Source organism: Mus caroli, unplaced genomic scaffold, assembly GCF_978045245.1.
Source record: "Mus caroli unplaced genomic scaffold, Mus_caroli_1 scaffold_14, whole genome shotgun sequence".
Classification (NCBI taxonomy): domain Eukaryota; kingdom Metazoa; phylum Chordata; class Mammalia; order Rodentia; family Muridae; genus Mus; species Mus caroli.
This window is the reverse complement of record NW_028227269.1, coordinates 688172-715550: the sequence shown is the minus strand read 5'-3', so window position 1 is coordinate 715550 and position 27379 is coordinate 688172. Positions and strand designations below refer to the sequence as shown.

The following is a 27379-nucleotide window of genomic DNA, read 5'->3' as shown; positions in this document are numbered from 1 at the left end:
AAGTACAGCACTCATATTCATCTACAATTTATTCAGACACATCTCCATATCCTCCAGGCTGAGCATGGTGGCACATGCTTTTAATCCTAGTCGAGCTAGGGGGAATCACTGTGAATTTGAGGATACCCTGGTCTACATAGTGAGTTCCAGGACAGCCAGAGCTACATAGTGAGACCCTGTCTCAACTGTAGGTAGGTAGGTAGGTAGGAAGGAAGGAAGGTAAGTAGGTAGGTAGGTAGATAAATAATTTCCTATTTGATTTTGTGCTATTTGCAAAGTAGTAATTAAATATAACATGGATCCATTTGAAACTGGGGAAAGTATAACCAATAAGCACAGCTCTTCCACCCTGAAGAGACTCTCAGATTATCTTTTAGAATTTAAAAGGTACAAGGACATAGATGCTAGCAGTAATTCATGGCTTTAATCCCAGTACTCAGGCAGATTTCTGTGCATTCCAGAACAGCCAGGGCTACACAGAGAAGCCCTGTCTCAAAAGAAAAAGGAAGGAAGGAAGGAAGGAAGGAAGGAAGGAAGGAAGGAAGGAAGGGAGGGAGGGAGGGAGGGAGGGAGGGAGGGAGGGAGGAAGGGAGGGAGGGAGGGAGGGAGGAAAATTAAGATTGCTTCTGATAAATATGGCTCCTTATATTAAAAATTTTTGTATCAATGTTTCAAAAATTATATGAGATTATCACTAATATTTTTAAAACAGTAATATTTGTTTAATATCTTGTTAAACAAAAACTACTTCCTTACTTATAGATTTTTTTTGAAGGGGTTAAGACTGTTCAAAGGTGCAGTCTGCCATCTGCTGGCTAGAAAGATGAAATTTTCAGGTCACTCCCCCTAGTTATGTAACTAAAGATACTCTGCTAAGAACCATATCTGTGGTCCACGAATATTTGCATAAATTCTCCCATCCTTCCCCAACTCCCTCATCATCTGGAATACCAAGGTGGGAATCAGTCAGACTGACCTTGGTAAAGTGAAAACTGGGGTAGGCAGAGATCTGAGTGGAAGACAGGGAGGCAGGGGATGAGAAGTTGGTTGTGTTTCTATTCCCTAACTACATCTAACCCACAGTCTTGGCTGGCCTGAGGCTCACTATGTAGACTAGGTTTGCCTCTGCCTCTTCCTCTGCAGTGCTGTAAAGGACTCTTTATAAGTAAAATTCAGCCAAGCAGTGGTGATGCATGCCTTTGATTCCAACACTCAGGAGGCAGAGGTAAGTGAATCTCTGAGTTCAGGGCCAGCCTGGTCTACAAAGCAAGTTCCAGGACAGCCAAGGCTACACAGAGAAACCTTGTCTCAAAACAAAACAAAACAACAACAAAACAAAAAGATAAAGAAAATTTAGCACAAAACCACGAACATCTCTCTGTTACATTAACCATAAGGAAAGCCCTGGTTGTTTGGAATGTCCTGTGTGTGGTATGCTGTGTTTCCAAACAGAAACTGGCCAAAGGCTCTCTCCTACCATCTGGACTCACTGAAATTCCACCCTTCCATGCCCACTGTCCTGCTCCTAGGGCTGAGATCCAACCTAGAGGGTGTGGTAGACGGCAAGGGCAGGAAGCTCTGCCCAGTGCGTCTGCCTGCACGACTTGGTCTCTAGATGCTCTGGCATAGACAAAGTCTCCTAAAAACCCGGGTGCCAAGCACGAGGGGCAGCACATGAATAGGGCATATGTTGCTGGAATCTTGCAAAACTTCAGCTGTGGTGGGCCTTCCTGATATCCTAGAGTGGCAGTGGACACGGGAATGAAGAAGCCTCCAGTCCTTCAAGCCACAAACATATTTCAATCATCCCAAGAAAGAGCCCAGAAAACATGGAGTTGAGACAGCCAATCCTAATACCAGCAGTTCTCAATCTATGGATTGCAACCCCTTTGCCAAACCTCTATCTCCAAAAAATTTACATTTTGATTCATAACAGTAGCAAAATTACAGTTACAAAGTAGGAACAAAAATGTTATGGTTGTGGGGGGGCACTTGTATTTAAGGGTTCCACATTAGGAAGGCTGAGAACTGCTGGCCTACACACCCTGCCCAAATACCTGACACAAAGTCAGAAATACAGCCTGATGATTACAGTGTTTTGTCATTAAGGTTTTGTTTTTGGTGGTTTATTATGCAACTGAGTACCACCAAATGCTACAGCTCCACAGCTCTAATGGCAAAGTTACACAGGCATGAAGCAAGCATTTCAGAGGAGATGGCCTGAATGATCTACTTCCCTTGCAAGCCTGAATATAAACCTGAGAGTTACCTCCATTCCTTGCTTCTAGGTGAAGGGGTGTCTGCCCTCACTCATTCTCCATCTTAATCTGGGGCTCAGTGATGGAGAAGGAAGGGAGCATGCCCAGCTTGCTCCTAGTCCTTATTCCTGAGGTCTGCAGGTTCCACAGCAAGACCATGTTCTTCTGCTCCCCAGAACCATCAGCAGTCAGTATTTACCCTGCTAGACAGGCTAGCAGGTGTGTGTAGAAGGAGGTGTTCAATTCAGAGGCTAGCTGCAAGTGTGTGTGTGTGTGTGGTGTGCAGTGTGTGGTGTGTATGTGGGGTATGTGTGTATGTGAGTATGGTATGTATTGTGTATGCTGTGTGCATGTATGGTGCTCTCTGTGGTGTGTGGTATACGGTGTGTGCATGTACATGCTGTATAGTGTGTATAGTGTGTGTGTGTGTGTGGTGTGCAGTGTGTATATGATATGTGTGTTGAATATGTGGTGGGGTGGTTGGTTTGTGTGATGTGTATGTGGTATGTGTGTTGAATATGTGGTGGGGTGGTTGGTTTGTGTGATGTGTATGTGGTGTGTGTGTTGAATATGTGGTGGGGTGGTTGGTTTGTGTGATGTGTATGTGGTGTGTGTGTTGAATATGTGGTGGGGTGGTTGGTTTGTGTGATGTGTATGTGGTGTGTGTGTTGAATATGTGGTGGGGTGGTTGGTTTGTGTGATGTGTGTGTGGTGTGTGTTGAATATGTGGTAGGGTGGTTGGTTTGTGTGATGTGTATGTGGTGTGTGTGTTGAATATGTGGTGGGGTGGTTGGTTTGTGTGATGTGTGTGTGGTGTGTGTGTTGAATATGTGGTGGGGTGGTTGGTTTGTGTGATGTGTGTGTGGTGTGTGTGTTGAATATGTGGTGGGGTGGTTGGTTTGTGTGATGTGTATGTGCTGTGTGTTGAATATGTGGTGGGGTGGTTGGTTTGTGTGATGTGTGTGTGGTGTGTGTGTTGAATATGTGGTGGGGTGGTTGGTTTGTGTGATGTGTGTGTGGTGTGTGTGTTGAATATGTGGTGGGGTGGTTGGTTTGTGTGATGTGTATGTGGTGTGTGTGTTGAATATGTGGTGGGGTGGTTGGTTTGTGTGATGTGTATGTGGTGTGTGTGTTGAATATGTGGTGGGGTGGTTGGTTTGTGTGATGTGTGTGTGGTGTGTGTGTTGAATATGTGGTGGGGTGGTTGGTTTGTGTGATGTGTGTGTGGTGTGTGTGTTGAATATGTGGTGGGGTGGTTGGTTTGTGTGATGTGTGTGTGGTGTGTGTGTTGAATATGTGGTGGGGTGGTTGGTGTGCAGTGTGTGGTGTGTATGTGGGGTATGTGTGTATGTGAGTATGGTATGTATTGTGTATGCTGTGTGCATGTATGGTGCTCTCTGTGGTGTGTGGTATACGGTGTGTGCATGTACATGCTGTATAGTGTGTATAGTGTGTGTGTGTGTGTGGTGTGCAGTGTGTATATGATATGTGTGTTGAATATGTGGTGGGGTGGTTGGTTTATGTGATGTGTATGTGGTATGTGTGTTGAATATGTGGTGGGGTGGTTGGTTTGTGTGATGTGTATGTGGTGTGTGTGTTGAATATGTGGTGGGGTGGTTGGTTTGTGTGATGTGTATGTGGTGTGTGTGTTGAATATGTGGTGGGGTGGTTGGTTTGTGTGATGTATGTGTGGTGTGTGTTGAATATGTGGTAGGGTGGTTGGTTTGTGTGATGTGTATGTGGTGTGTGTGTTGAATATGTGGTGGGGTGGTTGGTTTGTGTGATGTGTGTGTGGTGTGTGTGTTGAATATGTGGTGGGGTGGTTGGTTTGTGTGATGTGTGTGTGGTGTGTGTGTTGAATATGTGGTGGGGTGGTTGGTTTGTGTGATGTGTATGTGGTGTGTGTGTTGAATATGTGGTGGGGTGGTTGGTTTGTGTGATGTGTGTGTGGTGTGTGTTGAATATGTGGTGGGGTGGTTGGTTTGTGTGATGTGTGTGTGGTGTGTGTGTTGAATATGTGGTGGGGTGGTTGGTTTGTGTGATGTGTATGTGGTGTGTGTTCAGTCCCTTTTATATTTTCTAAGCTAGAAGATAACTCCCTGGTAAAATGCTTACCTGACATATGAAGCCCTGGGACAGACAGATACATGCATGCATGCACGCGCACACATACATCTTTACCACCTTTATTGCAGCCATATCATATCATATTTTGTTTAATCATAATAATTTTCATTGTCAACTTGATTCGATCAATAAATGACTAGGACATTAATGAGGCACACCTTTGGACATGTCTTCATTGCCAGAGAGAATTAAATAAGGGGTAGAGATGAGGGGGTGGGACAACAACTGACTCTGAATTTGGGCAGCACCATTTTACAGGCCGGGGTCCCTCACTGAATAAAAGAGGGGCAGGAGAATCCTAGCTGAGTAAGCACATCTCTTTTTCTGTCTCCTATCCTATCAAGGCGCTTTCTACCACCATTTCCCTGCCATGATGGACTAGACCCCCTGAACCACAGACACAATAATAAAATCCTTGTTCCTACAGGCTGGTCTGCTGAATACGTTGCTACAACAAGGGAATTAACTGATACAATTAATATAATAATCTTTCACAAATAGTCTCTACGCTTCTCCTTTACTTACACTGTTCACTTTCTGCCCAGCATCGAGACTGAGCATGTAAAACATGAATGGAATTATGTCATACTACCCCAAGTTCTACCCAGATTCCTCATTTTGCTCAGAAGACCTGACCATGGCGGATCAGAGCCTGGCTCGTGTCCGGATCATGCTCCTCAGACTCGCTGGCTCCCTGGCTGCGCTGGCATCAGTCTTCGCTCCTCTCTTTCCAAACAAGGCCTGTCATTTCTGTACTCTAACCTCCTCCTCACCTCTATACTCCTGATTTCGCAGCTTCCTTTCTCGAAAGTCATAGGCAAACGGGCAGGGGCTCTATCCATCCACGTACCCAGCCTCCTCTGACCAAGGCTCTTGCGTCACCTTTGGAAATATTACCATGGTTTTCACAGATGAGGATAAAGACAATTAGGATGGAGGAAGCAGATCTGCTTTAAACTGCCTTGGCTAAGAGGTAATAACCTCTGGTGAAGACTGGCCACAGGTACTTAGCGATTGCAAGGAAGATGAATTATAGAAATGAGTTATCTTCCCAGGTAGGAAGGAAAACACGGCTTAGTGAGCACCATGGTCACGCGTGTCCTGACATACTCAACCCTCCCATAGCAGACACAGGAAAGGTCTATAATCTATGTAGTCAATGCATCTCAGATGAGACCATCTTCCTCTGACCATATGCAACTCCTAGTGATGCAATCTGAGACCTGAAAGGGGTACCTGCACCTGCTCCCACCCCCAAGATACAGAGGGGACAGAAACAGAAACTGTGTGTTTGGTCTTTTTCTTTCTTTCTGGTTTTGGTTTCTTTCTTTCTTTCTTTCTTTCTTTTTTATCAAGTTTTCATGTATTTCAGACTGGCCTCAAACTCATTTTTCTACCTTCCAGTGCTGGAATTGGAGCTTTGCACCACCACACCTGGTCGTAGGTCTCTTCTTTACCCACATGGCCATGACACGCCCTCTTCTGAGGATACACAATGGTCATAATGCACTCATCCCTGCCTCTTCCTGGCATCAGGGTAAGGTCTGGGTTTCTAAAGTGATTGTCTAGCTCAAATTAATCAAAAGTCTTTTTAGTCCAGACTTGTGGATTCTCTGCCAACACGATTCCCTCAGAAACGCAATAGGCCTTTCATTATTTGCTTCTCCATTAGTACCATGTGCCAAAAACTACAGTTCTTCCCTGGACCTTATTCTCAAGCCTGAGCCACATGAAACAAGGTCCCGACTTTGTCTGTTCAACAGAATTCCTCAGGAATTTTGAGAACTGACAGACTTCAGGGACCTTAACTCTACAAACAGAAGTTCTATAGGCAGCCTTTACTTGTCTATCCAACTAAGAACGTCTACTAGGCTTTGTAAATATCCTCAGCTCTCAGCTCTTACTCAGTAGGGTTTAATAACAGCTTTTTTTTTCTCCTTATACTGCCATAGCTACCAGAACTGTCAGTAATTTCCTTTATCTTTGATTATAAACCAGCCTATCTTTCCTAAGCTCATCTCCTTCCTGCAATACCACAGTTAACAGAGTCTTGTTATAATCCTTTCCAACATTTGGCTCAGTTGGTATGAGGCTACTTCTAAGTACTAACTTACCATTTTGGTTACAGGTGTTTCACATGGCTTCTTTTCCCCCTCCACCATTTGACTCATTTGCTCACTGGTATACTCCTGTATGTCAAGCCTTAAGTGTTACTAGTGATCCACTTCTAGTATTAAGTACAATAGGAAAGATGGAAACTTTAATCATTCAACACAAAGGGTTTTCTGTTTGTTTGTCCTGGTGTGTGTGTGTGTGTGTGTGTGTGTGTGTGTGTGTATGCGTTGGAAATTAAACCCACTTGAAAATACCAGGTAAGTGTTCTATCACTGAACTACATCCCCAGCCCTTTTAAATTTCTTCTTGATACAAGTTCTTGCTGAGTTACTCAAGGTAGCCGGGAACCTTCAGTCTCCTACCTCAGCCTAATCAAGCTTCTATGTCGGGCAAATGGGTTGGCATATGCTGCTCTCTACTGACCATTCATGACAGGGCTAGTTTTCTTCTATTTCACAGTTTAACTTTCTACTGGATCCTAATGAAATCCTCTGAAGTGAGGTGGCAGAGGACAGAGAAGTACTGTGGAAAGATGCACCGCTGGGCAGTTTACATTCCACTGGTGAGAACTATTTGCATAGTCCCACCCATGTAAAGTTGGAGAAGAGGTGTGGCAAGCAGTCAGAATGCCCACCAGGACTGGGGAAACAGAGACATCAGCAGGCCCTAGCAATTGTTTTCATACTGTAGAGGGCAGGAACCTTTGAGAGGTTTGTTCTTGGAGGTATGACTGTGCTGATTACATATGCAAGTCCTCAAAATACCTTCTGAATGAACAAATGATGGTTGGACTGGAGAAATACTGGATATAGTACCATATGGGACTTTTTTGGAAAATGAACACAGATTAAATAGACTGAGGTCTGGAATACTGAATTGCTACTTGTATACTTAGATGAAACATTAAACAGAGGCTTTGGGAAAATAAAATAATCTTACAAATAATGAAATACACCTATGTCAAATCTACAGTGCAACTTCTTTGACAAACCAGTCAAACAAACTAAAATCTGCTGCCGCAAGCATAGAAGCATTCATTTCAAATATTAATACAGACACAATAGAAAACATACCATTACACTGGAAACAGTGGTTGTTATATTGCTCAGCAGTAGAGCATTTGCCTGCTCCACCAAAAAAACTAGTTATCTTTCTGTTAAATCTGTTATATCCAGCCTCAAAATTCACCCACATCCTTCTCAAAGGGCCAAGGCACTGTGCATATTCTTAATTTTGAGAACAAGTTACTTACACACACACACACACACACACACACACACACACACACACACACTGTTAAAACACACGTGTCACACTAAGGCATGATATCCATCAAAATTCAGAACTGACCTATTGATGGTATCAGACTTAAAATTATATAAGCTTTATACAAGATTTCTGGAAATTGTAATTTACTATAAAAAATTCAAAAAGTAGAAAAAATACAGCAAGATGAAATAAAAATGAAAAATATTTAGAAAGAAAATCTTCACAGGAGTCTTGAGAGGCTCAAATAAGAATTCATTTATGGATTCTACACTGGTTTGTTGTTTATTTGTTTGTTGGTGGAGGATAAAGTCTTAACACAGGCTGGCCTGAATCATGGTAATCCTGGCTCACACCCCCAAGCACTGGAACTGTGGGAATAAATTACCACGCACAGCTTATACTTCACTTATATATGCTATAACTCAGAGAAAGAGCTCAAGGGTGCACAGCAGGTGCTTCTGCGAACCATAGAGCAGTACTCAGTCACTGACTTTCAAAGAGATGAAAAATCCTCACTTTGGAAAAGTACCATAAATGAGCAAGTTCAGACTACAGGCATATAAACCTTTGCTCTCCACACCCCAATGTTGAGAATGAGATCCTCACTGAAGCTCGACAGCAAAACCAAAAGTGATAGAGCAAAACCTGTCTCAGCGAGGGCAAGATTCTAACCTAAAACCTACGCAACAAACACTGCCAGTCAATTAGCATAGTGGGCTACAGTACTTTACCTAAGGTAGGAAAATGACAATCAAGTTATCTTTACTTAGTAGCAAAACAAAAAAGAAAGAGAAATTACGTAGAGGGGCGGATTTCTGAGTTTGAGGCCAGCCTGGTCTACAGAGTGAGTTCCAGGCCAGCTAAGACTACACAGAAAAATCCTGACGTTAAAAAAAACAAAAACAAAGAAACAAACAAACAACTGTAGTAGATCAAAGTTGTGAAGAAAAATACTTAATGAGATTCATATTGCATGATCTATAAACATCACAGATAGAGAAGACATCAATCTTTAGGCAAATGTTGGTTTCGTTGGTTTTGTTTTGAGACCAAATCTCACTTTGTAGAACAGGCTGGCCTGGAACTCTGACTCCTGACTCCTTCTGCCCCTCAGTAATGGGGTTGCAGGTATACACCACTGTGCTTGGCCACCACGTAAGTATTATTTAAAAGCTACTTATCAAGGTTAGAATAGTAATGTGGCTGTGATTGTAAATAGTCTTTCTCCAACCTAAGAGACACATAGATAACTCCTGTATTACACGCTGCTTTCTTCCCCTGTGCCATACAGACACAATCAAGCTGAGAGGAAAACTGGCTTGAAGAAAGGACTTCAAACCCAACTGAAGGCTCAAGGGAACACGAGGAAGAAACCCTCTGTATCATTTTCAAATCAGAAGAAACATACTTTTTACTTTGCAAAGGACCATTTTAAGTACAGTTAACATTTGCACCTCCCAGAAGATTTAAAAGTCTTCTTTTAAAGCTCACTGAGGGCTGGAGAGATGGCTCAGTGGTTAAGTGCACTGACTATTCTTCCGAAGGTCCTGAGTTCAATTCCCAACAACCACATGGTGGCTCATAACCATCTGTAATGGGACCTGATGCCTCTTCTGGTGTGTCTGGAATAAAAAAAGCAATAGTATACTCATATAAAATAATAAATAAATCTTAAAAAAAAAGAAAAAGAGTATCTTTAGAACTCAGTGAGGAGGAACCTCAGCACCTGTGCTGGCGTTAAGTTTCCGTGACACCACATCCTACCGGTCAGGGCACCTGCAGGATACACGACCAAGTACTACACGTAAGCCAAGTGAATAGTTGAGAGTACGTGATCGAAGACAAGAAGTGAGTTACCCAAGAGGAATGCTCCTTCATCTGGTGCTGGTTGCTGTGAGTGCCGCTGGCATGGCCACGCCAAAAGCAGTTCTGGCAGAGCTGGTAGTTGTGGCACTGCTGGCATCGGTATCGGAAGCCCATCATGCTCTCGCAGTGACAGTAGGAGCATTCCACAGGATGGAAGACTGGTGGCCAGCAAAAGAGGGGACAGAGAACAAGACAGTGTCAGCTGAGGACAAAACAGTTCGAAGGAAAACAAAACCTACTGCAACAGCACGGTGCAAACAGACAGACCAAAAACTAAACTGTCTGACTTCTGACACTGCATTTCCAAGAAATACAAGAGTGTTGGCAAGAGTGTGCACTCAGAAGCCAAGCCATCACCTGGTACAGCTCCATCATCGGTACAGTCAACATTTGTAAAGTTTTACGTTAATATTAAATGTCACAGTTTAGTAGTAGAATTATCAAATGCACTCCGGGACTTTAGGTTGAACATGCACGTCTTCATGACTTTCTTCTAGTCTCTTCTGAGCACGTGAACATGTGAACACAGTGGGGAGGTAAGAGGCAGCCCAGGCAGATCAGTGAGTGGCTCTGTCACTAGGAGTGCTCAGAGACTGCTGCTTCTGTAAAGTACAAGATGAACCAGCTGCCTTCATAATATGTACACATCTGGATTTGTAAACCAACACAATAAATATAACTTCTGCTTAAACAAATAAATATATATGTCCCTTCGGGGGGTGGGGTGTTCTTTTGTTTCATTTCTTTTTTGTTGTTGTTGTTGTTTTGGGTTTTTTTTTTCTTAGACAGGGTTTCTCTGTATAGCCCTGGCTGTCCGGGAACTCACTTTGTAGACCAGGCTGGCCTCTGCCTCCCGAGTGCTGGGATTACAGGTGTGCACCACCACCACCTGGCTTTGTTTCATTTCTTTTTTCTTTTCTTTTCTTTAAAAAGATTTATTTATTTATTATATCTAAGTACACTTCAGCTGTCTTCAGACACTTCAGAAGACACTTCACAAACTTCAGAAGAGGGAGTCAGATCTCCTTACGGATGGTTATGAGCCACCATGTGGTTGCTGGGACTTGAACTCAGGACCTTCAGAAGAGCAGTCGGGTGCTCTTAACCGCTGAGCCATCTCACCAGCCCCTTGTTTCTTTTGTTAAATGAAGTCTTATGTCTTCCAGGCTGGGTGTGAACACAATATATATAGCCAATGATGCCAGCCAATTTCTGACACTCTTATGTCTACCTCCTAAGTACTGGGGTTACAGGTATGTGTTACCACATGCAGCTTTTCAATTTATCTTTTAAATAGTAATTCAAAACACAGGAAAGACACCAAATGAAACCAACCCCCAAATATACCATAATTTGAGGCTTATTTGCCACTTATGAGTAAAATGTATAGGGCTAGAGAGATGGCTCAGTGGTTAAGAGCACTGTCTGCTCTTCCAGAGGTCCTGAGTTTGATTCCCAGCAACCATATGGTGGCTAACAACCATCTGTAATGGGATCTGATGCCTTCTGGTGTGTCTGAGGATAGCCACAGTGTACTCACATACATAAAATAAATAAATCTTAAAAAAAGTAAGACATATAAACAAGTGTCAAGGTGATAGACAAATGGTTTTATTTCTAGACATTTCAAAGTTTTCATAACATTTCTCTGTCTCTAAGAAGACATAATATCACTGAATATGTAAGTACATCATCAATAACACATTCTATACAAAATGATAGTAAAATATTCTTATGGCTAATGGCACATCGTGACAAATGAGACTCTTTTTCACTCCTCAAAGCAGATATAATTTGTGAAAACCAATTGGACATGAAACTAATAAAATACTTAAGAGTATATAAGCATCTCTCCTCAAAGAACCAAGAACAGCTTAGCAATTTAACTACTTTTGTGCCTATTCAGAAACTCTTATTTAAGAATTTAGCTGCTTTAAAAGTCTAGTCCTTTAGAAAAGTAAGCCTGGAATCTCAGGGTTGTTTTGATTTGCATTTCCCTGATGATTAAGGATGCAGAACATTTTTCCAGGTGCTTCTCAGCCATTCAGTATTCCTCAGGTGAGAATTCTTTGTTTAGCTCTGAGCCCCATTTTTAATGGGGTTATTTGATTTTCTGGAGTCCATCTTCTTGAGTTCTTTATACACACTGGATATTAGTCCCCTATCTGATTTAGGATTGGTAAAGATCCTTTCCCAATCTGTTGGTGGCCTTTTTGTCTTATTGACAGTGTCTTTTGCATCCCATAATCAGCCTCCAAACGCAGACACCATTGCATATGCCAGCAAGATTTTGCTGGAAGACCCTGATATAGCTGTCTCTTGTGAGACTAGCCCGATACCTGGCAAACACAGAAGTGGCTGCTCACAGTCAGCTATTGGATAGAACACAGGGCCCCCAATGGAGGAGTTAGTGAAAGCACCCAAGGAGCTGAAGGGGTCTGCAACCCTATAGGTGGAACAACAGTATAAACTAACCAGTACCCCCCAGAGCTTGTGTCTCTAGCTGCATATGTAGCAGAAGATGGCCTAGTCGGCCATCATTGGGAAGAGAGGCCCCTTGGTATTGCAAACTTTATATGCCCCAGTACAGGGGAATGCCAGGGCCAAGAAGTGGGAGTGGGTGGGTAGCGGAGTGGTGGGGGGGAGGGTATGGAGGACTTTTGGGATAGCATTTGAAATGTAAATGAAGAAAATACCTTATTAAAAAAAAAAAAAGAAAGAAAAGAGAAGCAAGGAGGAGGGGCCTGCTCAGTCAGCAGCCCTCTGCTATGCCCTCTGTCCTCCTGTGGCAGAGGAGGTCAGGCAAACCTGGAGAGAAAGAAGGCTGCATAGAAAAGTGACGGCCTTCCCTTTAACACATCCATAACACCCGAATATGGAAATAAACAGCAAAAAGCACCAAGAGGGTTCTAAGAAGCAAGAATCATTTCAATTCAAAGTGAAACATCTACTTTATAGGCAAATCAAACTACGAGGAAAGACCTCAGCAGTATATTCAAGGTAAACTGGTAAAAATGGGACTGGAAAGAAGACATGGTGAGTGGAGTGCCCGCCCCACAAACATCAGGACCTGAGTTTAGATCCCTAACACATACAGAAAAGCTAAGTGTGGTCAAACAAGCCAACATCTAACACTGGGTGGGAGAGCAGCAGAGAAAGGTAGGTTTCTGGAGCTCGAGGCCAGCCAGGCCAGTCAATCGGGAACTTCTATGTTCACTGAGTGTCTGTCTCAAAAGATAATGAAAGACACCCAGTATCAAATTTGACCTCCACATGCGTGCACTTGCATACATACACACACACACACACACATACATACACACACACACACACACACACATACACACACACAATCATAAAGGGAAAAATAGAAGACAAGAGGCCCAGAACTAAATTTTATCTTAGCTATGTTTTAATTATTCAAAATCAACTAAAGTTTGATTGCTAATATTGCAGAGCTACAGTTTTCTGATAAATTAAAAGAGGGAAAAAGAAATTCCTGACCACAGCAGATAAATATAAACATACGACTTCCTGCAATCTCAGGGTGAAAGAAATGTGTCCATACCATCATGTTTTATTATTTCTCAGAATCCTCAGTGACATAACTTCCACTTTTGTGTCGAAATAAATATTATTCCCCCCCAAAAAAGCCACAACTTCAAATGATGTCGTGCTAAGCAAATGTCACTTACAACTTTTCACGATAATAGCTATAACCCGAGGGATGAAGGGTCAAGCTGTGCTCACCATTCTCAACATGGGCAAGCCTGTGCATGAGAGGTAGCCAGACAAGGCACTGGGGAGGAGGATCGGCCATCATGGTGTCTAAAAACATATTCAGCATTATCTTCTTCTGTGAAGAGAAGAGAAAACAAGTGCACGTTATATCTTCCAAGGGTCTTTAAAGTTGTTTTAGGATTCTCCCAACCAAGCAGGAATGAAATTATCACAATCATGACTACATACATTTGAATATACACACAGCACTTGTATCTGAAAATGAATCTCTACCAGTAAGATTCTGCCTCTAAAAAGAGCTGTTTAGTGTCTTCGCCTCCTCCTTTGACCAGTAAGAAAAAGGAAGATAGCATTTAAATAGCTGCTCATGTCCAACCCAAACCAGACTCAGAGCCAGAGCCCAGTGTTCTGAGCACCATTTCTGCTGTCCTGTGAGGGAGACAGACATCACACTCCTGCTCATAAAACATCTACAATGACAGAAACTAAGGATGCCTGGTTAGGAGCCGTATTCCAGCATCCTCGGCAGTGCCTGGCACACAACTGGCACGTAATGAATTTCTTCTGAGTAGCTGGGAATGTGGCTTCATATACACAGGCAAAACAGCCACACACTTACAACGACACATTGTAAAATGATAATCGTTGCAATAAATATAAAGCAAGGTAAAACAGCCACACACTTACAACGACACATTGTAAAATGATAATCGTTGCAATAAATATAAAGCAAGGTAAAACAGCCACACACTTACAATGACACATTGTAAAATGATAATTGTTGCAATAAATATAAAGCAAGGTAAAACACTTAGACATCTACACTCGCTCTCTTATTAAATTGTATTTTTCTCTTGCAACAGACAGCTGCCACTATGTGGAACACTGATATTATTATGCTCCAACGAGTTATATGATGCAGACAGAACAAATCTGGAACAATATTTCCAATTAGTAAAGTGTCTTTTTTATTTCTTCTAAGTCACAAAATACATTTCCAGCTCCGTGGGGGAAAAAATTTGGACAAAGGACTATGCAATGCCGTTAGAAGTCTGCAGTTGTAACATACAACCATGGTGCCCACTTCAAACAGCACTCAGAGGAAAGCCAGGAGAGGTGGCAAACACCTATAATTCCAGCGCTTGGAAGTCTGAGGCAGAAGGATCACACATTCCATTTCAGCCTGAGCCACACCATGAGATCATGTCTCAAATAACAACAAGGGTCAATAGGATGGCTCTTCGGGGAAAGGTGTTCACCAAGCAAGCCAGGGACCTGCTCTTGAATCCCAGGACTCACAGGAAAGTGAAAGGAGAGAACCAACTCCATGTGAATGGCATGGCATGGGCAGGCATGCATGTGTGTGCACGTGTACACAGAGTAAGAAACTAAAAACAAAACAGAACAGAAACAAAGATAGGCATACAGGCATAAGACCATGCCCCAGCCCAGCCATGTAAGATGGGTAGAGGTGGGAGCTATAGCTCCGTGAGAACTTGCCTAATATGTGTAAGGTCCCGAGTCTGATCCCCAAGACCAGAAAAAGATATTGTACATGGAGATTGGTACAAGAGAAGGAAGAGCAAAGCAAAAATGACATTCAGAATTCCATTCCTTTTTTCTCCCAAGCAAAAAGTATTGGCACCAGGGAACTCAGGACGCCCATCATACCAAATACAAGAACACACACTCACTCCTGGGTCTTTGGCAACTACAAATATACTGGCCCTAGAATACATTAACTGGAAGTCACTCTAACTGAGAATATCTCTGGAGAAAAAACTAGAGGGAAAATAGAAACAGAAGGTAGAGTAGAGGCATAGTGAGAGAAAAATATTGCAGTAGAAACCTAGGGGGAAAAAATGGTTTGTAATGAAGGGATGGCAGACCTAGGGCATCAAGATGGGGAAGGAAAAGGCAGAGGCCAGCAGGGGGCATTAGTTTCACAGCCTCCCCACACCATTATCTTCATTCTACTTAGACTATCACTGCCTTTCAGTCTTGTTCTCTCTGGAGAGTACAATGGGGCTTGCCAGATGCAGCATGACACAGCTGCAGTTACCTGAAAAATAAAAAACCGATCCTGAGAGGGTTCTTCCCTTTCAAATATGTAGCAGAATGAGGCAAATACAAATAGTATCTTTCATTCAACATTAAACTTTTTCTTTTATACAAAGTCTTCAGTTTTAATCATTTAACAGCTGCCTGATAGGCTAAGCAGAAACAGCACATTTATAACTCTCTGAGAAAAGGTTAGCTATCTGCATTGTTGAATATAATTTCATATCTTTTCTTAAGAATGATTTTTTTGTTATCCCGTTTTTCCAACTCTTTTTTTTTTTTTTTTGGCTGTCCTGGCACTCACTCTGTAGACCAGGCTGGCCTCGAACTCAGAAATCCGCCTGCCTCTGCCTCCCGAGTGCTGGGATTAAAGGCGTGCGCCACCACGCCCGGCTCCGTTTTTCCAACTCTTAATGCCAACAATTACTATTCTTTTTTTTTTTAAGATTTATTATTATATGTAAGTACACTGTAGCTGTCTTCAGACACCCCAGAAGAGGGAGTCAGATCTCATTACGGATGGTTGTGAGCCACCATGTGGTTGCTGGGATTTGAATTCAGGACCTTCAGAAGAGCAGTCAGTGCTCTTAACTGCTGAGCCATCTCTCCAGCTGAACAATTACTATTCTCTTTTGTTTTCATATTCCTGCATCCTCAGAAGTCTAGCCTCACTGAAACAGTATTAAAGAGCAATTAAAAATAATTCGGCAATAGACTGTCATTGTTACAATTTCCAAATCTTCTACCATTTACGATAAGTACTTTGTATTTTCTGTTGTTTAGTATGTAAATATTTCTCACTGACTGACTTTATAACTTTAAAGCAATGGTTGACATTTAGTCTCAAAATGGCATTTGAAAAGTTCTCAGGTGAAAACATTAAAATTGTATTTATTTATTACTGCCATGTGTACAACAGCAGAGGAAAGGTCTAGAGAGTTCTCCCCATCCACCTTTTATGTGAGCTCTGGGACTGAACTCAGATCATCAGGCTAACGTGGCAACCACTTTTACTGGCTGAGCCATTTCAATGGCCTCAATAACATTGAAGACTCACTGCAAACAAACTTTTATAACTACAGAATTGTAAGCATGTTTTACCTAGCAAGAGCAATCACACATCAACTTGAGTTATAGAACCCATGCATGGAAGGCCGCCGTCCGTAACCACTGCCTGGACATGTGGCTCAGGAATAGAGCACACAAAGCCCTGAGTTCAGCTTTCAATACCACAGAAACAAACGAAACCGAAAATACTAGTAATCTATCATGACACAACTGTATAGGCTAATAGACTTTTTATTAGAGATCTTTTTATCATAGCTTCAAGAAGTATTGTAGTGGCTATTCCTGGTTGTCAACATGACTACATCTAGGAGGAACTATAATCCAGAAATGGAGGGCACACCTGTGATCCCGATTTTTTTTTTTTTTTTTTTTTTTTTTTGGTTTTTCGAGACAGGATTTCTCTGTGTAGCCCCTGGCTGTCCTGGAACTCACTCTGTAGACCAGCCTGGCCTCAAACTCAGAAATCCGCCTGCCTCTCCCTCCCAAGTGCTGGGATTAAAGGTGTGCACCACCACACCTGGCTTGTGATCCCGATCTTGAGGCAGGAAGACAGATTTCTGACCTGGATCTTGAGGCATAGTGGCCATGAAAAGTTTAGGCCCAGGCAAGGTATTACACGCCTTTAATCTGAGGCAAGCAGATATCTGAGTTCAAGGTCAGCCTGGGACAAAGCAAATTCCAGGTCCAGGCATGCCAGTACACACCTTTAATCTGGGTCATACCTTCTGCTAGAAGCCTACATAAGGACTCTGGATGAAGAAAGATTCACTCTTCTCCTGCTTGCCAGCACATCTGTTGGAACCTACTTCTACAGAAGACCAGCTGAAACAACTAGCCTTGTGGGACTGAGCAAGTACTAGATTCTCAGACTTCCCATTCACAACTGCCCATTGTTGGGTTAGTTGGACTACAAACTGTGAGTCATTACAGTAAGTTCCCATAATGTATAGAGACAATCCATAAGTTCTGTGACTCTAGAGAACCTTGACTAATACAAGTATTATTTTAAATGTTTTTAAATATCTGAATTGTGGGAGCCAGAGAGATGGCTCAACAGTTAAGAGCACTCTTCTAAAAGACCCAGGTTAAATTCCCAGCACCAACATGGCAGCTCACAACTCTCTGTAACTTCAGTCCCAGGGTTTCTGATACTCTCACACAGACATAACACCAATGCACAGAAAAAAAAAAATTTAAGAAAAATTTTCTCATTGTAATAATTATTTTATTTGAGAAAAATAATGGAATGATATGGATTAAAAATGAGGGGGCAAGTACAACCATAAGATTAAATCTGTCAAAACTCAAATCAAAAATCCTAGTTTTCTCAGTTATTTGTGAGTTTAAGTCATTGTTCGTGTTTAGCAGAGTGGATCATTTTTCAGGCATGCTGCTATTTACAACTGGATATAAAGTTGGAGTCCCTCCCCCTGGGCAGCCCTGAGCTATGAAACACATCATGGCGGTGCAGGATATTGAAGGATTCAGAGCTTCAAGGAGGAAAGGTATCTTAGCAATGATATGAAAGTAGAGGCCTTGGTTGCAGGGGAGAAGGCAGTAAGGAAGACTGTTTCAGAAGAAGCTAACAAATAAAGACAAGAAATGTGATTGCTTTCACTCACCAAAAATGCAGGTTGCTCAAAACAAGAAAAATGAAATGAAAATCCAAGCTGCCCTGAGATAACACTTTCATCTATTAGGCTGGCAGAGACCAAGCAGTACACTGGCAAGGGTCTCCAGGGGACAGATGTGGCCTGGAGGCAGGGTCTGCTCCCGGAATGCCTGTGGAAGGGACAGGCTGAAGGGGGTGGGGGTGGCATACTAGGAACCTTATCAGAAGGCACAAAAAATTCATAAAGTTTTATTTTGTCTTCCAAAAGAGTGGGCACATTTTGAGACAGCATCTCTCTCCAGCGAAGGCTCAGCATATTGACAGACAAGCCCTGCTGCTCTTCATGTTTCTGCTTCCATGCTAGGATCACAAGCACACTACAATCAACCTCAGATCTTTGTACGTGAATTCTGGTGATCAAACATGGGCCTTCATTCTTGCAGGGCAAGCTTTTTACCAACTGAGTCATTTCTCCAGCTTAGAGCTGTATTTCAGAAAAGATTTCACATCAAACTTCCTTAAGATTAAAAGGAGCAATAAGACAAATGAACTTTGTTAGACAAACCACCAGGTTAAGGTCCTCTGATTTTTGAATAACAAATTTTCCGCTTTCCATAAAGCATAGGAAACTATATAGCAGTGGGGTATGAGTAATACCCAAGGTCTAGGAGCATGTCTGCTAGACTGCTACCAGCAAACACCAGAAAAGAGCCCTTTCAGCCTGACTACAGCCCCCAGGCAGGACTGCGTGGCAAACGCCACTGGACATGTTCTCACACTTAGCAATAAAAATGTTTCAAAAGAGAAGAGTGGGGGCCACGTGTCATTTCTAAGGGTTCATTTAATAAGACATTCTCCTCTGCAGACCCAACTAGAATGAAACTTCACTTCTAGGGCTCTGTAATTTTTTTCAGTCTAATTAATGCTAGTGAGACAGGTCTCACTACTATGGCCTCGTTCATAATAAATCCCATTTTATACACTATTTCATCTCATCTAAAATGCTCTTAGAAGATCACTTCGAACATGCATCATTATATATACTTTTCCTACCACTAAGGAAGAAAACGACTTAGCCAATTAAACTAACTCAATGGCTTAATTAACTGCAATCACGCATGAGTCAGTCATGCCAGGCTCTTTTTTTTTTTTTTACTATTGTAGCATATATTTTAATTATATAACCTTAAAAATATTTATCTTCAACAATTACTATCTAAATGTGTATTGACAGGGTTAAAGATTTTGATAGAAATCCATCATGATTTATGTCAAATGAAAATTTTCTGATTATTTTTTTCTAACATGGGTAGTTCCCAAATAACTGAGACAGAGACTTATAGATGTGGTCAAAAATCATTAAGCAAATATCTGAGCAGCTATTCCTACTCCTCTATGGCACCCAGCTAATTCCAAGCCATGTGCATTCAGTCTCTTCTTGGCGTGCTCTACAGTAGCTGTCTGTCCTTGTGTCCTTTGATGACTTCTCCTTGTTTCTGAACTCAAGGCAACTGTCTTCTTCCTTCACCACGTGGCCCTTCTTCTGCACCTTCACCTGCCTTGTGGTGAACTCTTTCTACTTGGCTCTTCTCCCTGGGGCCCCTATCTAGGATTGGACGTTGAGTCTTCCCTCTCCTCTGCCCAATGATTGGCTGTTCAGACTTTTATGAGCAATCAGAGATAATTGGGGAGCAATCTTCATACCACATTGATACAGGAGACTCTTTAATATCCATGACCATGCTTGTGTCTTAACTGTAACTAGATCTGTGGCTTTTCTGAAAACTGTTGACTCCAGAACAATCTGGAAGATGGATGTCATCGCTTGAATATATTGTGTTCCTTACAGTCTCCTTTGCTGAAGGAAAGGTTGTGGGCTGGTGCTGGTTGTTCCAATAGTAGGGAGTATATCATCAGTGTTAGAGAAGCAGGGTTTTAAAAGGACACATTTTTTCTTAGTTTGCTTACTCTCTGCTTGTCTGCCATTAGGAGAAGCTGCTTTCCTGTGTCATATTCTCCCTGCTGGGTGCTGAGACTTACCTCAGGACAGAGTAAAGGAGTAAGTGTCTTAGTTAGGGTTTTACTGCTGTGAACAGACACAATGGCCAAGGCAAGTCTTATAAAAAAAAAAAACAAAAAAAACCCAACAACATTTAATTGGGGCTGGCTTACAGGTTCAGAGGTTCAGTCCATTATCATCAAGGTGGGAGCATGGCAGTATACAGGCAGGCATGGCACAGGAGGAGCTGAGAGTTCTATGTCTTCATCCAAAGGCTGCCAGTGGAAGACTCCATGCCAGGCTCTTAATGAATCTACTCAAAGGATTCCGTACATTTTACTACCTTCAAACACATTCCTTGATGTAACTAGGAATGATTTTAGTATTTTGGTCATCATCCGTCCTGGCTAGTTTTATGTCAACTTGATACAAACTAGAGACATCAGAGAAGAGGGAATCTCAATTGAGAAAATGCCTCTGAAGAGCCAGCTCTAAGACATTAGTGATCAATGATGGAGGACCCAGCCCATTGTGGGTGGTGCCATCCCTGGGTTGGTGGCCCTGGGTTCTACAGGAAAGCAGGCTCAGCAGGACTGTAAGCAGCATGCTCCATGGCCTCTGCATCAGCTCCTGACTCAGGGTTCCTGCACTGTTTGAGTTCCTGCCCTGACTTTCCTTACAAGATGAACAGCAATATGGAAGTATAAGCCAAATAAAACTTTTCCTCCCAATTTGTTTTCTGGTCAACATAGCAATAGAAACCCTGAAATTTATTACCAGTCTTTGGTAATAAAAAATAACATGGCCAGGCAGTGGTGGCACATGCCTTTAATCCCAGCACTTGGGAGGCAGAGGCAGGCGGATTTCTGAGTTTGAGGCCAGGCTGGTCTACAAAGTGAGTTCCAGGACAGCCAGGGCTACACAGAGAAACCCTGTCTCAAAAAAACAAAAAATAAAAATAAAAAATAATGAATAAATCACTCCTGGTAAACGTAGTCAAAAGCCACTGGGGTAGGAGGGAGCGGTATTCAGGAAACTCCTAGGTCCTGAATACATATACATACACACACACACATATATATATTATATATATATTATATATATTATATGTATTATATATATGTATATAATAGTGCTTATAGTAACTTATTAATGACTCTGTAACAGTATACATTTTTTGAGAACACTTGACATGACATGTGGATCTAACTCAGTAGCAGTGACAATGTGAACAGTCATGGTAAAGTTCTCACAAATACAGGAAATGACAATCTACCCAACTGAAACTAAATGCTACTGGCCATGTGAGATGCCTCAACACCAGATATGAAAATGTGAGGATAGGTCTTTAGGTCAACAAAACATGGCACTCATCCACAAAAATTACCCAGCTGAAGGGCTGCTGAGGGAGATCATGAAATCCCTTGACTAAAATGCATACAGTATAACACAAATATGCACACTGCACATGCCAGGCAATTCTTGCCAAATTATATTCAATGTCCCAGAAAGCAAGGTCAGAACAACCAGAAAATGTCTCCAAGTAGAAAGAAAATTCATTTTGGCATATAGCCAGAAGAGCTTGGTTGGATAAAGTAAAATCAAAATGTATCTACAACAGATAAAATAGTATTACTATTTTAAAAACTAACCAATAATAAAAATGCTACCCCTGGGCTGGAGAGATGGCTCAACAGTTAAGAGCACTGACTGCTCTTCCAAAGGTTCTGAGTTCAAATCCCATCAACCACATGGTGGCTCACAACCACCCATAATGAGATCTGACACCCTCTTCTGGTGTGTCTGAAGACAGCTACAGTGTATTTAGGTATAATAATAAATAAATCATATAGTTCAGGCCAGATGGGGCAGGGCCGGAGTGAGTGGGGCCAACCAGAGTGAGCAAAAGTCCTGAATTCAAATTCCCAGCACCACATGATGGCTCACAACCATTAGTACAGCTACAGTGTACTCATATACATTAAATAAATAAACATATTTTTTAAATGGACACCCCTTCCCTATTACCACCTCGTCTCTGCTCTGGGAGAGTGTACCATGGTGTCCATAGCCACTGGGTGCCATGATGCATGATGCACCTTCTTTCCCTTCACACCCCCTATGTAACAGGGCCCCAGACCGCAGCTGACTCCATGATGTTAGTGCCATTCAGGCTGTAAAACTTATCACACATACAAAATCACCTGCCAGAACTAAAACAAAGGACTGATCCATCAAAGTCCATATTGTTGGGAATTGATTCTAATGCTTTTCTTATCTTGGCCCCCAAAAACCACACTTCCAGACCTGAGGGTCCCTGCCCCCCCCCCAGCTGGCCCCTAAGGGTCACTTTCCCCATTGGGTCTGGGGTACCTGAGATGAAATATAGACTTTTAAAGATGTTTAACTCAGGAATACTGGAGGGGAGTGTTTGCTAGGCGCAGCAGTGCCCAACCATTGAGCTAGTCGAGGCATATCAAAATTGGCTGGTTCCTGTGAGTGTGTGCGTCTGTGTGTCCTGCCTTTCATTCTCAGATCCAGAGATCTGCATCTTGGATGGATGCAGGGCACACTCAACCTGCTGGGACCCAAAGCAGTTTAATTAACCATTCATTACACCATATAGTTCTGGAAAAGTCTCAAATGTACTAGCCTTCCTTTTCAGTAATTGTTCTTATTAACTGAAATATGTCAACAAAAACATGGTCTTTGTGCTTAAAAACTTATCCTGAAAAAGGCTCAGGGCTACAATGGGGTCCTGAGCACCCAGTGTTGTAGCTGGCCAGTTAATAAAGACTTTGTGTTGGCTCAAACTTGTGTCTGAACAGTCCTCTCTGGTGAATACCCCACAATACCACCCACTCTACGTTCATACTGCCCTTCCCACACAGACATCAGATCTAAAATCCCTCACAGGGGAGACAACTCTTCAAGTTGAAGTCAGAGCCAAAATAAATAAATAAATAAATAAGGGACAAACAACGGGAAAATCTTCCAAAAAGAAAACACAATCTTCCTCCAAAACTTGGAAGTCTAGAAAATTGGGGAGTTTTACATTCATTTTCTGTTTATTTTTAATGTTTTAAAGTTATAAATTCAGTCTGTTGGTTTATAACCACTGAGATTCACTCAGGCAAACATGAGGGCTTAAGTCCTATACTCTATTCCTCTTCACTATTAGGAAAAAATTCCTACATGGATCCAACTTATCAAACTAAACACTGAGTGCTGACTTCATAGCCGAGGACAGCCCAGCCCCTGACTTGTTCTCACAGCAGATGTGTGTGCCTTTATCCATGAATATTGCAGTTGATTCTTTTTAATGGTTTTTTGAAACAGGGTTTCTCTGTGTAGTTCTGGCTGTCCTGGAACTTGCTCTGTTAGAGCAAGGCTGGCCTCAAACTTACAGAGATCCACCTGCCTCTGCCTCCCCCGAGCTGAGATTAAAGGTGTGAGTCACCACCACCACCTGGCTTACTTCCTCTTTCCTTCCTTCGGTTTTGTCTTTTTGTTTGTTTTGTTTTGTTTGTGACAGGGTCACTATATAACCCTAACTGTCCTGGAACTGGCTATGTAGACCAGGCTGACCTCAAACTCACAGAAATCCACCTGCCTCTGCCCCCCAAATTCTGGGATTAAAGACATGCACCACCAAGATTGGCCCAGATTAAATTACTTTAAGTAAATATCAAAATCAAAAAATTAACATTCAGTAGCAGGATACTATTATCTGGTTATAAACTTTGCTCAAATGTTTCCAACTTTCTATGTAACAGAAAAACAGGCAAACAAAAAACCCTAGACCATTCCATTTTCAACTGTCTGCTTCCTCTGCCTTTCATGACTAATACTTGTGTGTATTGGCTGACTACACTGCTACATGGGTTTACCAAGACTCATATGTGGCTCTATTGAGGTGCCACAACTGGACCCTTGAATGTTTCCACAATATTCCATCCAAGCTGTGAGGTCTCAGAGGAAGGTCTGAGCAGGAGCAGCCCATCTCAGGCTGCCCAGCTGTTAAGTTTCTCCCAACCCTCTGACATGACTGCAGGCTGGGCTGAAGTCACGTCCCCTGTCTGGTAGTCTCCCAACCATAAGCTGTTTCCTTTGGTAATTAAGTATCTTCTGGGAAGATTTCTATTAGTTTTAAACTAGATTTTTTTCTTCCTGATCTTTGTGTTTCTCATAACTTTCAAAATGCAGTATTACAGCTCTTTTATCTGTTCTCTGCCTTGAGTTAACTACTCTTGAGTCTCTCCCTTCTCTTCAGTCTCTGAGCTGGAGTTCAGCTCTCAGGGATATGCTTATACCAGACTCTAGGTAAAAGACAAGAAGAGAAGTCAAACTTCTGACTCTGCCCCGGGCAAGCTCATTGTACCCTAAAGGGGCAGAAGAACGCTGTGCAGAAAACAGTGACCCAGTACCACTACAGCTTTAGGTCAAAATCCCTGTAGGTAAAATGTAAAGAACATTACTTGACAAAAGGAAGAGAAAAAACATACATCACTCACAACAATTTTTTTTTTGCAATTTTTTTTCTTTAAAATACTTACATGGCTTTTGTTTTCTTTTGTTTTCTTGGTACCTTTGGCCTACTGGCTGCTCCACCTGGTTGCCCTCTCTCCCCTCCTTCTTCCTCTCACCCTCACCCCACATAGCCCAGCTTAGTCTGGTCATGTCCACTCTGAGCTCTCCCAGATGTCCCTACTGCTACCTACACTCTCTTTTATCTATAATAAACTTTCTCCTCCACCATAAAAATAAAACAAAAATAACAAAAAAACTTCAAATGTTCCCCTCGTAAGAACAAGAGTCCTCAGGTGAACTTCCATCCCATCTCCTGCTTTTCCTCAACATGCTCCCTTTAAAGCTGCTTGCGAGAAGCCACCAGGGATCTTAGCCCCAGGTTCTGTCAATGTCCTTACCTGCTGCGGAAAACAGGTACGGACTGCGTGCTCTGTGTAACCAAAGGATGGCCCTTCAAAGACAGCTGTTGGGAGCTTCAGGGCTTCCTTCAGAAACTGGTCAAGCTTGCCAAACATCATTAAGCCATTGGAATCTGACATCTGGGAGAAAATATCTGTAAGAACAAAAGCAAATAAAGCCAAACAATAAGAAAATACAATCTCTTGAAAATTATAAATGGCTCTGTTATTTCTATACCACTAAAAAGGCATCATTCAAAGGTACCATAAAATTACAAGTTTTTTTTTTTTTTAAAGATTTATTTATTTATTATACGTAAGTACACTGTAGCTGTCTTCAGACACACCAGAAGAGGGCGCCAGATCTTGTTACGGATGGTTGTGAGCCACCATGTGGTTGCTGGGATTTGAACTCTGGACCTTTGGAAGAGCAGTCGGGTGCTCTTACCCACTGAGCCATCTCACCAGCCCAAATTACAAGTTTTAATTAACATTCAAATCATTCTCCTACTTATTAACACCATGTAGTCATTTGGCTCACAAGGCCCCTCAATTCTATTTAAGATTCTACCTACACATTAAGTGAAAAAAACATTCCTGTATGTCCACTTACCTTTCTAAAAGTTTTAAATGGAACTTGTACACATGAGAGTAGTGCCCACAGAGACCAGAGGAGGGCGGGCGGTCTTACAGGAGCTGGAGTTATTACAGGCAGTTGTGAGCTCCCTAGTGGAGGGGTGGAAAATCAAACCCAGGTCCTCTGCAAGAGCAGCAAGCTCTTAACTGCTGAGCCATCTCTCCATCCCCCACCTTTGTAAATCCATGGATCTGAAGGATAATTGGCTTTTATTTGTACAGTCCACTGTTCCAAGAAAAATTTGAAACAGCATGTCTTTATTCCTTACTGTTTATAAGACATAAACACAGCACATAGAAAGCAGAGGCAGGAGAATGAAACTATATAGCAATTTCAAAATCAGCCTGAAGGACATGAGACCCTGTACAGGAATAGGAATAAAGAGTAGATTTTTGCCGGGCAGTGGTGGCGCACGCCTTTAATTCTAGCACTTGGGAGGCAGAGGCAGGTGGATTTCTGAGTTCAAGGCCAGCCTGGTCTACAGAGTGAGTTCCAGACAGCCAGGGCTATACAGAGAAACCCATAGATTTTTAAATCTACTTTTTAAATTTTTATTTTTATTTTATGTTCATTAGTGTTTTGTCTGCATATATGTCTGTGTGAGGGTGTCAGATCTTGGAGTTATAGACAGTTATAAGCTGCCATATGGGTTCTGGAAATTGAACCCAGTTCCTTTGGAAGAACAGTCAGTGCTCTTAACCACTAAGCCATACAGCCCCTACTAAATCTACGTTTAAGGGCTGGTGAGATGGCTCAGCGGGTAAGAGCACCCAACTGCTCTTCTAAAGGTCCTGAATTCAAATCCCAGCAACCACATGGTGGCTCACAACCATCCGTAATGAGATCTGACTCCCTCTTCTGGAGTGTCTGAAGACAGCTACAGTGTACTTACATATAATAAATAAATACATCTTTTTTAAAAAAATCTACTTTTAAACTAGAAAACCATTAACAAACCAAAAATCTTACATTGGTATAGCTCTTTGTATATTGATACAAATTATGGTTAAATGTGGTTACACTGATATAAATCTTTGTATGCTGATACAGATATAGGATTATATTTTGCTATAATATACTATGTATATATGTTTCCAACTTTTCTTTGAGGTATTACACCTAAGTGATTTTTTTTGGGGGGGGTTTTTTGAGACATTGTCACTATAAAACAAGAGCACACACAGGGGCCGAGCCAAACTCAGAAGGCAGTGCTGGCTTCGCCTGCAGGAGGACCTAGGCTAAGCCATAGCATCCCAAAAGAACCAAAAGTCACGAAAAAGAATGAGTGGGATGCAGGAGAGATCTTAAAAAGATAGCATCGCAGATAGGGTAGAGGACAGAGTGACAGATGGACAGATGCCAGAAGAGGAGGAAGGAAAGGCAAATGTGTAAGTTCTCTCAAAAGTAGAGAAACTTATTAAATTATATCTGAAAACATTAATACACAAAGCAAGGCAAGGAGCAGAGAGTGTTCAACGGCAGAGAACTTTCCTATCCTGCAAAAGACCTGGGTTCAATTCTCAGCAAAACAAACATACATTAATTAGAAGACAGAGCAGAAAGGACAAGTCACAAAAGGAGTGTCAAGGAATATTCTGGTGGGGCTGGAGAGATGGCTCAGTGGTTTAGAGTATTGTCTGTTCTTCCAGAGGACCAGGGTTCAATTCCCTGAGGCTACATGGCAGCTCACACGGGTCT

General features: G+C 42.1%; 1 protein-coding gene across 13 annotated transcripts in view; it reads right to left on the bottom strand.

The window, feature by feature from the left end:
- Positions 1-27379, bottom strand: part of Dtnb (dystrobrevin beta) — a 207155-nt gene that overhangs the window by 123260 nt on the left and 56516 nt on the right. For all 13 annotated transcript variants that reach the window (XR_015045156.1, XR_015045155.1, XR_015045158.1 and 10 more), the window contains exons 6-8: positions 25045-25199; positions 13386-13491; positions 9627-9793 (exon numbers count right to left, since the gene is read on the bottom strand). Coding sequence is in view for 9 of the 13 variants with exons in the window: in XM_085830168.1 (XP_085686294.1) it covers positions 9627-9793; positions 13386-13491; positions 25045-25199 (428 nt within the window). In the remaining 4 variants the exon portion in view is untranslated. The remainder of the gene's footprint in view (positions 1-9626; positions 9794-13385; positions 13492-25044; positions 25200-27379) is intronic.